This window comes from Herpailurus yagouaroundi, unplaced genomic scaffold, assembly GCF_014898765.1.
Source record: "Herpailurus yagouaroundi ecotype Mexico unplaced genomic scaffold, PumYag 100, whole genome shotgun sequence".
Taxonomy (NCBI): domain Eukaryota; kingdom Metazoa; phylum Chordata; class Mammalia; order Carnivora; family Felidae; genus Herpailurus; species Herpailurus yagouaroundi.
In genome coordinates, this window is record NW_024412391.1 from 23,821,018 (window position 1) to 23,837,651 (window position 16,634).

Sequence of the window (16,634 nt, forward strand, 5' to 3'; positions counted from 1 at the left end):
GTAAAAGTCATGCCACTACTTGAGCAAAGAGCCACAGAACCCGGAGCATGAGTTTCTGAACAGTCGTCTATGTCCCCAGGAGCAGATCCCAGCACCATTGGCCCTCAAACACTCATACTCATCACCTCTTCCACATCCCCTCCAAGTGTGGCTCTGCTTCAGGCTCCCATTAACTCAAATCTGTGCTAGTGGCCACCCTTGAATTCATTCTACACACACAGTACTACAGGGATAAATTTCCAAATGCCTACTTCTGGTCATGTTACTTTCATGCTCAAAAACCTTATCAGCTCTCCATTTTCTATAAAATTAAGCCTAGTTACTTAGGTTCAGCCAACATTTGCTAAATTTTTGTTGCATATCAGACTTTGCTGGGTGGAGATTTCACACAGAGTACTCACTTCTAATCTTCATAATTGTGAGGTCTGAGTCATTATTCCTATTCCACAGATGAGGAATTTGAGGCTCAAGGAGACTGAGGTCATAAATCTAGTAAATGGGGAACACAGGACTCAAGCCTAGGCCCTTTAACTCCAAGTGCAAGATCACTGGCCCCATCCTCTCAATGCTTTCCGTCATGTAAGATTCCTACTTTTTCACTGAACATGATTTGCACTCCACAACATCTGTTTCTCCTTGTACTAATCTGTCTAGAAAGCTCCTCCCTCTGCCACCCCACCTGTGTAAACGCTACACAACCTCCAGACCCGAAACAAACATGTCTCATAGTAGGTCTTGCCCAATGCCCCAGCTTGTCCAATGACCTTGTCTGTCCTCTGTGATTTCATTACATTTTTAATTTCCATGACAGATGTTATCAAAGACTACATGAAACTATGGCTATTTGTGTCTGTGTCTTTTTTTTCTCATATCATATCAAGAAGTATTTGAGGTCAGAGCCAGGGTTAATTTCTAAATTCTAATTTCCCCCATACTACCATGCATGCACTTTAAAAATATTTATTGAATTGAAAGTCAAAACGACTTTTGTTAGAGACAATCCTTTTTAAGGTCTTTGAACAGGTTTATTTCATTCTTCACTTTTCTCTCTCTGTATTGAGATTTCTCTTTCCGTTAGCCATGCACATATTTTCCTCTGATTTCAACAGCAGTCATTGCTATCACTTCTCAGGCACGACTGCATTTGTCCATGCACAACAAATTAGGTGAGAATCTGCAAAAGTTTGTCCTTTCCATGGTAAATGTACTCAATTAGCTGTGTGAAGAAATGCCAGAACATCTCTGATTTGCCCTCAGATCAAACACCATAAGCATCATCAAGTTGAACTGAATAACATAAGATGCCAAGGCCCCAGTCACCGATCCTCTTGGTCAAGTTCTATTTGGGGCAATAAAATTCCAGTATGATTAAATAACTTGTGAAATCATTTGAAATTCTTACTTTGACCTGTAACTATTTGTATTTCTGGTCCAGATTTCTGATTTTTAAAAGGGGAATTGTGAATAATCAGGAAGGCTCTTAATTTCAGACACAGTACTAGTAATTTTCCAACTCCATCTGTATTAGTTTGCTGGAGCCCCCATAACAGAGTACCACAGGCTCGGTGGTTTATGCAACAGAAATCCATTTTCTCATGATTCTGCAGTAAAATGCTCTTCCACTGAGCTATACCCCCCATTTTCTCATGATTCTGGAGGCTAGAAGTCCAAGATCAAGGTATTTGTATGGTTGATTTCTTCCGAGGGCCTTTCTCCTTGCCTTGTAGATGGCCATCTACTCTCTGTGTCTTCACATGGTCTTTCCTCTCTGTGTCTGTGTCCTAATCTTCTCTCTCTCTTTTTTTTTTTTTAACGTTTATTTAATTTTGAGACAGAGAGAGACAGAGAATGAATGGGGGAGGGTCAGAGAGAGAGGGAGACACAGAATCCGAAACAGGCTCCAGGCTCTGAGCAGTCAGCACAGAGCCCGACGCGGGGCTCGAACTCATGGACTGCGAGATCATGACCTGAGCTGAAGTTGGATGCTTAACCGACTGAGCCACCCAGGCGCCCCTAATCTCCTCTTCTTGTGAGGACACCACTCACATTGGATGAAGGCCCACCCATAAGACCTTATTTTACCTTCATTGCCTCTTTAAAGGCCCTACTTTCAAACACAGTCATATTCTGAGGTATTGGGAATTAGGACTTCAACATATGAATTTGGTTGGGTGGGAGCACATTTCAGCTCTTAATACCAGTAAAAGGCCTTTAATATCAGCTTTTTAAAAAAAGTTTTAAAATTTATTTTGAGAGAGAGAGAGAGGAAGAGAGAGTGCCTGCGTGAGCAGGGGAGGGGCAGAGAGAAGGAGAGAGAGAATCCCCAGCAGCCTCCTCTCTGCCAGTGCAGAGCCCAACCTGGGACTTAATCCTATGAACCAGATCATGACCTGAACTGAAATCAAGAGTCGGGTATTTAAACAACTGAGCCACCCCAGCACCCCAAGATCAGCTTTTAAACTAAATTGCCACTACAAGTTTTCCCGAAAGTTTCTTTTCATTATAATATGAAGTTGCAATCCCTCCTATGGATCTCCAGGCAGCCAGTAAGGTCACTGGGTGTCTGTATTGTGGGTTACAGAGAGAGATATAGAGGTTTAGGAAAATCAAAGTAGCTGCACGCTATTCAGAGAAGCACATCTCTAGATAGTTGGTCTTTTCTGTGGGATTATACAAAGATAGAGCCCACCAAAAATGTTAGAGGCAAAAAGAGTTAAAGGTCAAAATTCTTAGGTATGGTTATTTATTAACTAGGCAATTTTAGACAAATTATATGATCCCTCCCAAGGTTCATTCTTTTATGAGTAAAATGGGGAAAATAATAGCACCAGTTTTGAGGACCTCAATGAGATTTTAATACCTGTCTTGTTCCTGGCACACAGAAAGCATACAAAGTGAGCTAGCATTAAGACATAGGAAGGGCACGGAGCACTTTTGAATGTATTTAGTGTGACTTGCAGTGCACTGCTAGCCCCTGTAAATTCATTAACTTGTTTAGAGAAAATGTCAGAGAAGATGGGGAATGTCTAAATCACAGCAGTCTCTCTCTTGCCCTACTAACCTTGCTATAGGTCCCCCAGCAGGACGCAGAGGGTTGCTGGTGAAACTCGAGTCCCTCACATCTCCGTCCCTTAGTAGTGACCAACAAAAAGTGCATGGATGGGGGGGGGGGGGGGAGGAAGCCTCACCACCGTCCTCTGCAAAACAAGTTCTAAGTTGCAAATATCTAGGGGCACTTGGGTGGCTCAGTTGGTTAAACGTTTGATTCATGGTTTCAGCTCAGGTCATGATCTCACAGTTCCTGAGTCTGAGCTCCATGTTGGGCTCTGAGCTGACAGTGTGGAGCCTGCTTGGGATTCTGTCTCCCTCTCTCTCTGCCCTTCCCCGGCTTTCTCTCTCTCTCTGTCTCTCTCAAAAATAAATAAATGAACATTACCAAAAAATGGACTGCAAATATCTAGACAGCATTTTTCAAGTCTAATGGACACTACTCTGGGAAGAATATTTTCTAGAGAATTATTTTCTCCCATTGCCTTTCTATTCATGACAAATTCAAATGATTAAATTGTAATGAAAATGAAAATACAGTTGTGATTTTAAGATTGCCTGTGCTGTAGGGGAAGCAGTTTTTGTAAAACGTTGATTGGTATTCCTACCTAAAAGATTTCTAACTTCAAAAGGTCAGCTCTTTTAAGTATACATACACAATTTAAAAATAACATCAGGAAATAGAGTGGTTTTTCTTCAGTTACATGGCTAATATTCAATCTTTATATGTTTTATTTTATTTTTTTTAAATGTTTTATTTTATAAATATATTTTATTTAAGTGTTAGATATTTTATTGTTTAAATATTTATTTTTGAGAGAGAGAAAGCACAAGTGTACGTATGCTGGCAGGGGAAGGGGCAGGGAGAGAAGAGAGAGAGAATTACAAGCAGGCTCCAGCACGTGAGCCCAATGTGGGTCTTGATCTCACAAACTATGAGGTCATGACCTAAGCTGAAATCAAGAGGCAGATGCTTAACCGACTGAGCCACCCAGGTGCCCCCAATCTTTATATCTGTTATGTCATCCAATTCAAGAATTTTTAAAAATAAAATTTGTAGGGGCGCCTGGGTGGCGCAGTCGGTTAAGCGTCCGACTTCAGCCAGGTCACGATCTCGCGGTCTGTGAGTTCGAGCCCCGCGTCAGGCTCTGGGCTGATGGCTCAGAGCCTGGAGCCTGTTTCCGATTCTGTGTCTCCCTCTCTCTCTGCCCCTCCCCCGTTCATGCTCTGTCTCTCTCTGTCCCAAAAATAAATAAACGTTGAAAAAAAATAAAAAATAAAATAAAAAATAAAATTTGTAGATTATTTGTTTTAAAGGTCAACTTTAAAAGGGCTAAATCATCAAAACAGATATTCATAACAGGTCGTACAATTTTCAAATAACTCTTCTGTCCCATGAATATTATTGCCTCACACTAGCATGCACAGGTATTGATTGGCATAGGCAATCGAAGAAAATAAATGTGATCATTAAGTACAAATAACCAGTAAGCAATTATAAAAATAATCCATGTCGGCAATAAAACATCAAAATAGCTAATTTTTCCCCTACCAATTTAGCAAAGATTTTAAAAGCACCAACAATCTTATGACCTCAGGGAAATGAACCCTCTCCTTCAGACTATGTAAGGATCACGAGGGAGAGTTTTTATCTTCTTTCCTTTCAACCGTTGAATCCCAAGCTTCAGAAGAGTGCCTGGCATAAAAGTCGGTTCTCATGTGTTAAATGGATGAATGGAAACCACTGTTGTGTGTATAAGTTGGCAATTTTTAAGGAATTCCACTTCTAGGAAATATTTAAGGATGTCTATTAAAATATATTTTAAAAGAAAAATAAACTGGAAGCAGTATAAATGTCTGCCAGATTGCTTATATTAAAGCATAATCATACACTTAAATTTTTTTCCTCTTTTAACAATGATATCGTAATATGGATACATTGTAATGGGGAAGATTTCAGTTAACTTTTATAAAAAGCTAACTACAATCACAATATAAATAATGATTGCAATTTTTTTGGTAAAAAGCATGTGGATGTGTAGCAAAGGTCCTGGAAAGTTAACAGTGGTTAGTTTGCAAAGGGAGATATGACAGTGTATTCTGTTATCTAAAATGAACATATATTGACTTTTTATGACAATAATGAAACAACACAAAGGCAGCAACAGTGGCAGCAATAACAGTAAGTGCATTTTCATCTTAAAAACATTTTGAAAATTCCCATAAAAACAACCAGCTTAAACTTTTGTGGAACAATGGCTTAAGCATTGGTTCAATAAACCCAACACAGGAATCACGTGAATCATATTTCGGATTCCAGTAGCAATCTTATTCCAAGATTGAATGGCATTTTCCCATGCAGCATCTCTTTTTGGGTTCTGCAGTGCAAGAGGAGAGCCTGCCTCCATCAAGGTGGGCTCTGGAGAGGAGCAGAAGCATCTGTGCCTGGATGTGTGCTGAGAGGCTGGACCTCAGTGCATCAGTGGGCGACAAAGACGTGTTCAGAGGACTTTTGTAACTTTTCTATTCCCAAGACTCAGCAGGAAGTGTGTCACTGAAAAGTTTACAGGGGCTGGCATCTTCCCACTCTTTTTCATACCACCATGGACCAGGGAACCTAGAAGCACATCATGTTCCTAGGCTCTGTTAAAGCCTGGGACTAGTTTTTTTTTTTTTTTTAAGTCATCTTCATTTCTTTATTATCTAGTCCTTATAGTAGGTGGGACGGGCTATGTGCTATAACAAATAGAGCCCTGAGAGGTATAATTGCCTGAACACAAATGAAGTTTATTTCTCCCTCAGGAAAACAGTTCAGGTGGTTTGAGGCAGGTGTATGTGTGGGGTGGGGCAGGCTCCCAGGATGTTTAGACTGTGCCTGCTTCAATTATGGCTTCAAAGACCTTTGTGGGCATCCATATCCAGCTGAAAGGAGGAGTAAAGAGCTGCCAGGTTGTCTATGGGCCCCCCGTGGCAGCTGGGCACATCACTGCTGCTCACACATTCCATTGGTTAGAACTCAGTCCTATGGCAGCACCTAATTTCAAGGGAGACTGAGAAATGTAGTCAAGCTACATTTGCCAGGAAGAGGAGGGAATGAGTTTTATCAACATGTAGCTACCACTTTCTCCTACATACTGTCTTCCTGGGGAAAAAACCTAAAACCTAAATTCAAATTTTTCAACATGTGAATTAGCAAAAGGATGAAACATATGAAAAGCTAAATTTATAATCCACATGATGTATAGAAAGACTTCTAAGAAAATCGGTTCCCTGAGACAAATAATAGCAAGAAGTATCATTAGTATCAGTATCAGTATCAATATCAGTATCAGTATTAGTATTACTGAAAATGCAACTAGAACTTGGGAATTTTTGACTGAAACATAAAATAAAATGGTTTTCATTCCACTCATCGTGAATGAAGGGAACTAACAATGGTGACACTTAAGCATACAGATATTATACATTCCATTGCTTCCTTTCTGCAGAGTCATCAAAAGTAGCAAGGGCATAGTTAGCAAGCCAAGTTATAAAGAAATGGAAAGAAGAGTATCTGGCTATCTGGGTTGAGTCAATATAAAGGCAGTAGAATGTCTGGAACTTGTTAGCTTTTCAGAGTCTCCTGATCTGTTGAGGCCAAAAAGAATTTGGATATATGTAGAATCAATAGACAAGGAAAAAAACTCTTGATTTAAATAATTTCCCTCCTTTCCTCTTTCCTCCTGCATAGACTTTATCTTCAATATTCACAGAAATAGGGATATTTCTTCAGAACCAACAGAATGCATGTAGATGCCAAGACAGGACTCAACCCAGCCAACAGGACCTAACTGAAACCTTCCAGGAGGGGAAGTTATATAGGAATGCAATAGAAGCTACTTGCCCATTAATCTAGGCAATGCCTGCTTACTGGAGTGCTCTCTCATTGGTAATTAAGGAAATGACAATGAGGTGAAGGGGCATTTTACTCATTACATATAGTCCAGGGCCAACCATAGCCCATCTATTTAGAAAGCTCCACAGCAATTCTGATGAGACGTGTGATTGAACACCACTGCTCCCAGAAGGTATTCATTTCTAAACAAAACAAGGGGTCATCCAGTCCTAATATGAAGCTAAGACTGATCAGATGGCTAATGATATTTAGGGCATGATGAAAATCTAGCTCAGCAAAGCATCTCTCTGTGAAATATAATATGGTTACAAATGTTTTCCAATGATGCATTTTGATTAAATTGGCTGTAGATAACCAACCAAATTGTTCTTTGGGGTCAAGAACAAATGCAAATTGCCATTTAGGCAAATCACCCTCAAATACATGAAATTTGGCCAAAAAAGGGGGGGGGGGGATAAACAGCTAAGCAATATCACCTACATGTAGGTGTAGCTGCTCAGAACAAAATTATTTATCTACATTGCTGTTCAATCTGGATTATGGGCATTACGGATAAGCCATCCTTTCCTGGTGAGAGTGAGGTGATTTCCTTCCCTTTATCCTTCCTTTATATTGAAACTGACAAGCAACAAGAATTGTGTAACTATAATGGAACTCACATATTAGTCAGAACATATTATTATAGCCACACTTCAAAAATTTAAACACCTTTAAGTCCAAGACACTACTTAACTTGCAAATATTACTTAAAGATGTAAGGTACGTTTCCTGTTTTAACAGCTGAATTTAAGTACTTTCAGTAAATACCACCTTTTTGTATTTCCCTTTTTTAATTGCACTCTTCTCTCAGATACTTTATTACTGTTTTAAATTCTGAGCTATGTTTTCAACTGACAAACAAAATAAGGGCATGTTTAATTCAGTTTGGTCCGGCTCCTAAGTTTTTTCAATTGTAAGTTGATTATCATATTTCCAAGCTATTTCCTATAAATTTCACACTGTGATTACAGAGTTATGCTCTGATAAATTTGTATATGAATGTTCCATTCAGAGCTTATTAAGTAAGGGGTGGGTATCTATTTAGGTAAATGTGTGAGAGTATAACTGAACACATAGCTGATATTTTTCAATTGATTTTGCTTTGACCCAACACAGTTATACAACACAAAACCTATACATAACACATATGCAAAAACCTATACATGAAATAACTTATATTTGGATAAGTTTAGGGTCTAAAAGGAGTCCCACATTTACTTGCCTTCCATACACAAGCAAGTATGACCTAGAAATGGGGTACAAATGCTTCGAGGAGAAACCTTTTTCCATCTTTTCTCCAGACATCAGCCTCCTGTTTACAACACTGTAGTGAAGGCAAATGCTGGACTATAGAAAGTACAGTCCTGCTCACGTGCCACTAAGCACAGTGGGGTTCCTGGTCAAAGTTACTGGAAACTTGAACTCCTTTTTAAGTCTCAACTGATTTGTGTCTTGTCCCTTCCCCACAGGTGGGCATGTATTTCCTAGTACAGCCTTGCATTCATCAGTGTAAAATAGTAGTAAAAAGATGTAAAAGGTCGTAATAACAACATAAGGAAATTCAGTTGAGGGAAATGACCACTTAGAGATTCTAAAGAAAGCAGAATGCTAGGAGGCCGAATTTGCCAATACTTCTCACGAGCTCAGTCAAATTCTATGGCATTTAAATCTGATTCTTGGAGAAAGATTTTTCCATTTAATGCATCTCCAAAAGCTGAAGTCTGCCTCAATTTGGATTTGAAGTTCTGTTTTATTGTAGCACAACATTTGCACTACCTGCTCATGGCAACAGTGAAACTCAGCTTCTCACTGTAAAAAGTCTGAGTTACAAATTAATTGACAGTCTTCATGTTAGTAAGGCTACTCTACTGTTAGAATTTGCATGTTTAGATATGTCCCCATTTTTACATAATCCAAGAAGCATAAATTGCAATGCACTAAAAAATGAGAAACTTGGACTCCTCTCTTGCACTCCTGATTGGTTCCTGCCCCTCCTCTGTTTCTCTCCAATCTGATAGAATCAAAGGACCTAGGCTCGAGTGATAGGACTCTCCTGGCAGATTCCTTTCTTTTTTTCTTTAATGTTTTGAAGTTTGTTTATTTATTTTGAGACAGAGACAGCCTGAGTGGGGGAGGGGCAGAGAGAGATAGAGATAGAGAATCCCAAGCAGGCTCCACGCTTTAGCACAGAGCCCTATGTGGGGCTCAAACTCACGAAACTGTGAGATCATAACCTGAGCTGAAACAGAGAGTCGGATGCTTAACTGACTGAACCACCCAGGCGCCCCTCCCTGCAGATTCTTTCAGGGGAAAGAAGGGAAGATCCTTTTTTTTTTTTTTTTTTCCAGTTCATTTAAACCATTTCAAAGTAACGTGTTTGGTAGATTGCCTGTAACTACCACCACCGCCCTCCGTAGGCACTTTCTCTTTTACCAACTTTTCCAGAACCTCAAGTACAGGTCAGGTGCCAGCCTCTGAGCTTCTTTCTACCTGTACAGTTATCACACTATGAGGAAACAATTGCTTCTCTCATGTGTCTCCTTGTACTGGAAATTTAGCTCCCTGGAGGATCATGTTTGTATGCCCCTAGAACAGATTGTTAACAAAAGCTAGGCTAGTGAATGAACAGTGGAGCATCACAAAAGTTATAAAAAGTATTGTGAGCTTCACTTTAAGCAATCAGGTGGCTAACTTCTACTCTGGTACCATGTTAGGGATAACAGATACTACAAGGTTTCTGATGTGGGGCAGCAGAGTTGATCTGATGGTGTTGATGAATAAAAAATCACTTTGTCTGATGGGATCAGAACTGTAGTTAGTGCAGGCTTCCTGATTGTAGGTCTGAAGTTCCTACCACTCCCTGACCCTGCTATCCTTATGAAGTGAATTTCTGTACAATGTCGCTCAAATAATATGCGTCTGTTGAATGACTGACATAGTAGAAAGTGAGCTCCCCCAAATGTCAGTTTATAAGGTGTTTAAAAAACAAAATATTTATGTGACTTGTTTTTCTGTTTTTTGTAAATGGTATGCCAAGACATGTATTTGTCTTTGGAATAGAATAATGATTATGAAAAATTCTGGGTAGGATGAGAATTGTCTTAGTTTAGTAATGAAAGAGTTTCAGGATACTTTGTGTATTTATATTTCTCTCATGGAGAATGAGAAATCAATGTACTGGGAAAGCTTTTTGCTAATGCACTTCTATGCATAAATAGAGTCTTCTTAAAATAAGTGCTATTTGATAGTCATAGTTGTGAGTGTTCATGCAATTTTCTCTGTGCTGTGTGGTGTATGTGAGCATGCACCTGTCTATATTACCAGGTCCATGATTGTTATATATAAGATTTCTTCCTCAGGGTCTCTTTCCTTTGCATTTCCACTGCCTCTGCCTTAGTTCTGATTTAAATTTTAAAACACAGATTTTTAGATTTAAAAATATGCACCCATTGTAAAAAAAATGAAAATCACACAGATATTTTAAAAGATCTCTTCATCCTTCGCCAAACATGTTCTGCTACCTGAGGTGGCATCATGGGCATGTGACCTTGGGCGTTGCACAGAGTCCGTGTAGCAGGAGGGCCCAGTGCTCGCGCTATTGCTTTGTGGTTGCCTTCTTGGGAATCTTAATAATTTTGAACACAGGCTACTGCATTTTCATTTTGCCCTGGGCCTCGCAAAATATGTCGCTGGTCCCATCACCACCCTACCCTTCTCCCACTCCCTTTCACTTATGTGATCATTTGTTGTTGTTGTTGTTGTTGTTGTTGTCGTTTTTGAGAGAGACAGAGCTGGGGAGAGGGACAGAGATCCAGATGTTCTGTGCTCAATGCTGAGCCTTTCACAGGGCTCAATCTCACAAAAGAACCATGACCTGAACCGAAATCAAGAATTGGATGCTCAACCAAATGAGCCACTCAGGTGCCCTCCTATGTAATCATTCTTAACTGTGTTACTTCCAAAATTTTTCTGTATGTGTAGGCATGCTTGTATGTATGTATTAAGTTTTTATATTAGTGGCATTATTGTATACATATACTATTGAATATATACTAACTTTGAATCTGTACTTCTTTAGAAATCTATACTTAGAATCTATACTTTCTTTGACTCTTCAATGTTGCATGATGGAATTTTTCCACGAAACAGCCTCTGCTTCCCTAGCACCCACTTCCTCCCTGCCGTAGGCAGTCTCCATACTGCTGCAGAAAGATTTTTCTAATTCTGGCTGTGTCATTCCTCTGCTAAAAATGTACAATGCTTCCCTGTTGTGTATAGAAAACTTTAGCATCCTGGTAAACAAATCAGACTCTGTAGAATCACTGCCAGCATGCTAACAAATTGGAGTTCTGAGCACGAAGGTCTGAATAGCACCTCTGGACTAAGAGAATCTCTAAGAGAAGCCCCCCCCCCCCCAGCAGCCAGCTAGCTGGTCTCTGCCAGGAGCACCTTATCTGCATATCGGGGTTATTTTTAGAGTTTGCAACATTCTGTCTCCCTACCTAACAGACAGAAAGAGGGATCTTCCTTTTTTCTTATCATTACTTTGTAGAGTTGCTAATAATCTACCTTGAAATTAGCAAAGACCATATCATTTGTGTCCCTTCCCCGTGTCCCCCCACCCTGGGTTTATTTATGTGTTGAAACCCTACCCCCTCGAGTGATAGTACTAGAAGGTGGAACATTTGGAAGGTAATTAGGTTTAGATGAGGTCATGAGGGTGGGGCCTCCATGATGGGATTAGTGTCCTTAGAAGGAGAGGAGACCAGAGCTCTCTGCCCTGTGAGAACAACAGAAAGGCAGCCAATGGAAGCTGGGAAGGAACTCTCACCAGAACCCAACCCTGCTGGTCTCCAGATCTCAGAGATCTCGGCCTACAGAACTATGGGGAATGACCCCAGTCTATGATATTTTAACACAGAGAAGGAAAAGGGCTTTTAGCTTCCTACAAAGCTGATTAATCTACAGCATAGGATTAGATCATATAGGCTTCTTTTATTTTACAGAGGAATAAAATGAGCCCAGGAAATAATATGTGTCATGTCAAAAGCCATGGAATTTAGTTATGAACTTAAATGAACATCTACTGCCTTTCAGGTTAATAGACTGTGACATCTTGGAATTTTCCCGAATGCTCTAAATTCTGAGGTCGGAACAGTCTCCTGGAAGAGTTTAGAGAAGTCTGACTGTTATAGCAACAACTATTTTCATTGCTTCCAGTCCTGCATTTCTAAGATGTGGATGTTGGGTTATCCAAGTTGGTGGTTAAAAATGTCAGAGTAGTAGCCACACATACATGTGTGACCATGGGAGAATTACTCAATCTCTCTGAGCTTTAAATTTCTTAAGTAGAAAACAGATACAATATCTACCTCACAGATTTGTGATGAGAAACAAGTAAGATTTTAATTTATTTGTTTACTCTACAAATATCTGTTAAGTGACTATTACGTATCAAAAAGTTTTGCTAAGCAGTGATTCAAACATGTTCCCTGTCCTCATGAAGCTTACAGTTTGGTCAGACATAAGGTATGAAAGTTAGCAGCACACCTAGTTCCTTGCACACAATCAATTCTCTGTTAATAAGAATATTAAGTGACAGTTAATAAAAGTCTAAATGTTTGGTTTCTTCTCTTTCTTTTTTATTTTTTAAAAAACTTTTTAAATGTTTATTTATTTTTGAGAGAGAGAGACACAGCATGAGCAGGAGAGGGGCAGAGAGAGAGGGAAACAGAATCTGAAGCAGGCTTCAGGTTCCGAGCTGTCAGCACAGAGCCCGACATGGGTCTCGAACTCACAAACCTTGAGATCATGACCGGAGCTGAAATCAGTGGCTTAATCGACTGAGCCACCCAGGTGCACCTCTTTCAGTTAAAATTTTTTTTAACGTTTATTTATTTTTGAGAGACAGAGAGAGATGAACTGCAAGCAGGGGATGGGCAGAGAGAGAGGGAGACACAATCCGAAGCAGGCTCCAGGCTCTGAGCCGTCAGCAGAGAGCCTGACGCAGGTCTTGAACCCATTAACTGTGAGATCATGACTCGAGCCAAAGTTGGATGCTTAATCAACTGAGCCACCCAGGTGCCCCTCCCCCTTGCTTTCCTTTTTAAAAGTAAGTAATACTGATGCTTTTATATTTAGAGATACTCTCAGTCATGAAAATTGGTGCAGTTGTATTGGAATCACCATGAAGAAATGTCCATCCTCCTGCCCTGCCCCTCACCCCCTGTCATTCTTTTTAAATTATTTGCTAGTAGAAAATCTAACCATAGGCCTAATCTGAAAAGCTGGCATACATTCATTCCAGTGCTCATTTCCTTTTGCATTAATAGAACTTAAAAAAAAAAATCAATTTTGGAACTCCGTGTGGCCCATCTGTGAGAGCTTACAAACAGTTTGTAAGGAAAGAACTTTGAAAATCTGGGTAAGAATTACTTACTTCATGTTAACCAAGCATCTCAGTCTATGTGCCCGGTTCGCACGTCCAAGGGCTCTGCCGGAATCTACCTACTCAGAGTGCGCCTAGTAAGAAGACACTGCGTGTCCAACAAATCAGCTTAGAAGCCTCACTAAAGCAAAGGCAGCCTAGTGAGGTCCGTTTGAGACCTGCCCGGGAATGTGAAAGAAGATCAGGAAGGTTAGTGTCTCATGCATCCAGGAAGCTCTAGCAGAAGTGAGTCTTACATGCAAGAACATTTCATGGCTTGTGCAAGCGAGCTGCAGACGTCGGCTGTCACCGCAGTGCCTCGCTAGAGCTGCAGTTTGACCAGGCCAGCTGCTCTGAACCGCCATCTGTCAGTTGACGTGGCAAGCGCTCACTTTGTGCTGAGAAAAACCAGCATGGAATTGGGTCAGCACAGGACATGACTTTAATATCCTCCATCTGTCAAGTAGACGTATTTGGAAATAATTGAGCAAGAATTGTTAAGGCTCTTCTATTCTAACATTTGCCCATGATTCAAAAAGCCAGACTGCATTGCATTAGTTATCCTCTGCAGAGTAAGAGAGCAGGAACTGGTCTACTAAATACAACAGCGTGGCTTTTGGTGATGCAGGTGGCAGAAATTAAAGGCTTCCCCTGCCGGATCCGGAACTTACCTTCCTTCCCCCCAGGCACCGCTGGAGTTGAGGCTGAGTTAGAACGCTGTACTGGCAGTTCTGAGGCTGCCACGTTATCTCTCTCCAGTCACAGGTCCTGTTGTCTGAACAGCTAAGGCAAGGCACGATCCATTGGCCTGGAATAGACAGCAGGACCTTTGTTCACATTCTACTAGTGAAATTACAGCTTGCAAGTTACTTTAGAATTCAGTTATGGCACAGTATTATAAATATTACAGTGAGAAGACCACTCTTGTGTACATCTGTGGAACGACGCATGCCCCCCTGACAACCAAACAGAATTGCAACAGGTAAAAATATTCTGAAAGAACACAGTCCATGCTGAAGTCAAGTACGGGTCCTGCTCTGTGAAACTGCCTCCTTACAAAAAAACTAAGTGATTGGGTACTACTCAATTATTACTTGTTTTTAAAGAGTACGCTAGGCACTTAATAGAACCAAAGTAGATGGGAAGCCACTGATATCGAGGTAATTGACCACTAATCTTTATTAGCGTGAGACATGCTTAGCTTAACAATCCAATAATAGATCTATCCCCTGCCTTCAAGAGAGTCAAGATATCAGAGAATTACTTCAATATACTGCTAATTTGTTATTTCGAAGACTAGTTACTGCTCTTAATTTGATCGGTGACCTTTTTGGTGTGAATCTCTTCAGCTCTTTCTAGCTCTGTGGTCTTCATTTCTCCAGCCCTTAGATGAGGTATGTACTGTTCTCACACGGTTGATGGGAGGACTGAATGGGATAATGTGCTTAACATATCTAGCACAATTACAATATCGTATTTATCTTTGTTACTAGCTGACTTCAGGCCCAGAGTAGGTCATAAGCGTTAGTAAATGTTTATAAGATAAATGAATATTCTCAACGCATTTGCGATCTTTTCTATTTTAGTGATAAAGCAATATGTATCCAAAACGCTTCAGCTTTTAGTGTGAGTAGAGATGTTCATAATCAGAAAAAAAAATCAAGAAGGGATTTTTTATTTTTGTTTTTTCCTTCTTCATCTTTTCAGAAATGGAGTTTGAACTAGAACATTGACTACAGAGTGGTTATTTATATCCTTTGTGGAGAACGCCCTGATGTCTCCAACAATCACATGCTCTACCCTAAAGGTCTTGCTTATGTTACCACTAGATGTTTCTCTTCAAAACATTGAGGAGCCAAATATTCCCAGCTACTTGTTGAGTTAGAAAGAAAAAAAATTAACAACTTTGTCCATTCTGGCTTTGATTTGTGGTTCTGCTAACAAAAGTATCTGGTGTGGCATTAGAGGGCAGAATCTCTAGTTTTGAGCAATGAATATGGTGTGCTTCCACTGCATGACTTCAAGGATGTCACAATCACGTGAGTGTTTTTGGAAATAGTTAGAAATGATAAAATACGAGAGGAGGTTTAGCTTCTGGCCTCCTAGTTGATCACAGAAAAGAAAAAAAAGAAGTGTGGGTCTATTAAGAGAGAACTGGGGGAGATGAAAGAAAATAGTACTCTCTAGGAGGATTTTAACCTAAAACGTTATTGAAGTATTTACCCTACAAGATGTTAGGTGCTACTGATGTTAAGATATAATAATTTTAAAAAATAGTTAACATTTCATAGCACCTGCCAGAGGTTAGGGATATTCTGAGCACTTTCATATATTAACATATTTAAGCCTCTTAACTACAATGTTAAGCCTCAAAAAATTTACAGTCAGGTTAGAGGGTTACAATTTATACATGTAAAATAGTTACAGCATAATAAAAAAGGCATAATTGAGTAAAAATAGCTGCGTGGTATGAAAAGAGTCTGGGCTCTAGAGACACACACACCTGAGCTCTGCCTCTAGCTAGTTCTGTGGACCTCAGCACTGCATGTTAGAGTCACCTAAAAAGCTTTTTAAAATCCCCATGCTCAGATCGTATGCTGGACCAATTTAATCAGAACCACCCGGTATGGAACTCAGGCATCGGTGTTTTTTAAATGCTTTTCAGGTGATTCCAATATACAGCCACAGTTGCGAATCACTGTTTGGCTTGAAAAAATTACTTAATATTCTCTCTATGAGGAAAATACATATGGCACCTGCCATAGTGCCTGATACCCAGCAATCGGTGAATATATTTTACTCCTCCGCCCCCACCTCAAGTAAGCCGTGGTAGTTCAGAATAAAGAAAGCATCACAGAAGTCAGAATTGTCATGGAGCCCTTGAAATGTGTTCACGTCTTCTGGATAGACAAGATTTGGAAAGATGGAATGGGTGGTACTTTGGGTGACGAAGCCACCCTGACAGCAGGGACTGAAGAAATAAGTGGCTTCTACAAAAGATTACATATAGGAGAGAAAAAGGTCTGCTCGGTAAAAGGCATTTCCAAAGTTTCCAAATGTAGAGAAGAGCAGTGCTACTAAACGATGGAGAGGTGCTGGTTTTTGAATGGCAATGTGAAGATTATCCTCAAAAATGCTTGTTTCTCCATCCATTTCTGTTTTGTGATTTTTCTGTGGTTTTCATTTCATTTCATTTCATTTCATTTCATTTCATTTCATTTCATT

The 16,634-nt window shown here is 40.0% G+C and overlaps 1 protein-coding gene across 5 annotated transcripts in view; it reads right to left on the minus strand.

Annotated features, from left to right (window-relative positions):
* Positions 1 to 16,634, minus strand: part of CPED1 (cadherin like and PC-esterase domain containing 1) — a 268,972-nt gene that overhangs the window by 22,227 nt on the left and 230,111 nt on the right. For all 5 annotated transcript variants that reach the window (XM_040472137.1, XM_040472138.1, XM_040472136.1 and 2 more), the window contains one exon: positions 14,081 to 14,217. In XM_040472137.1, coding sequence (XP_040328071.1) covers positions 14,081 to 14,217 — 137 coding nt within the window. The remainder of the gene's footprint in view (positions 1 to 14,080; positions 14,218 to 16,634) is intronic.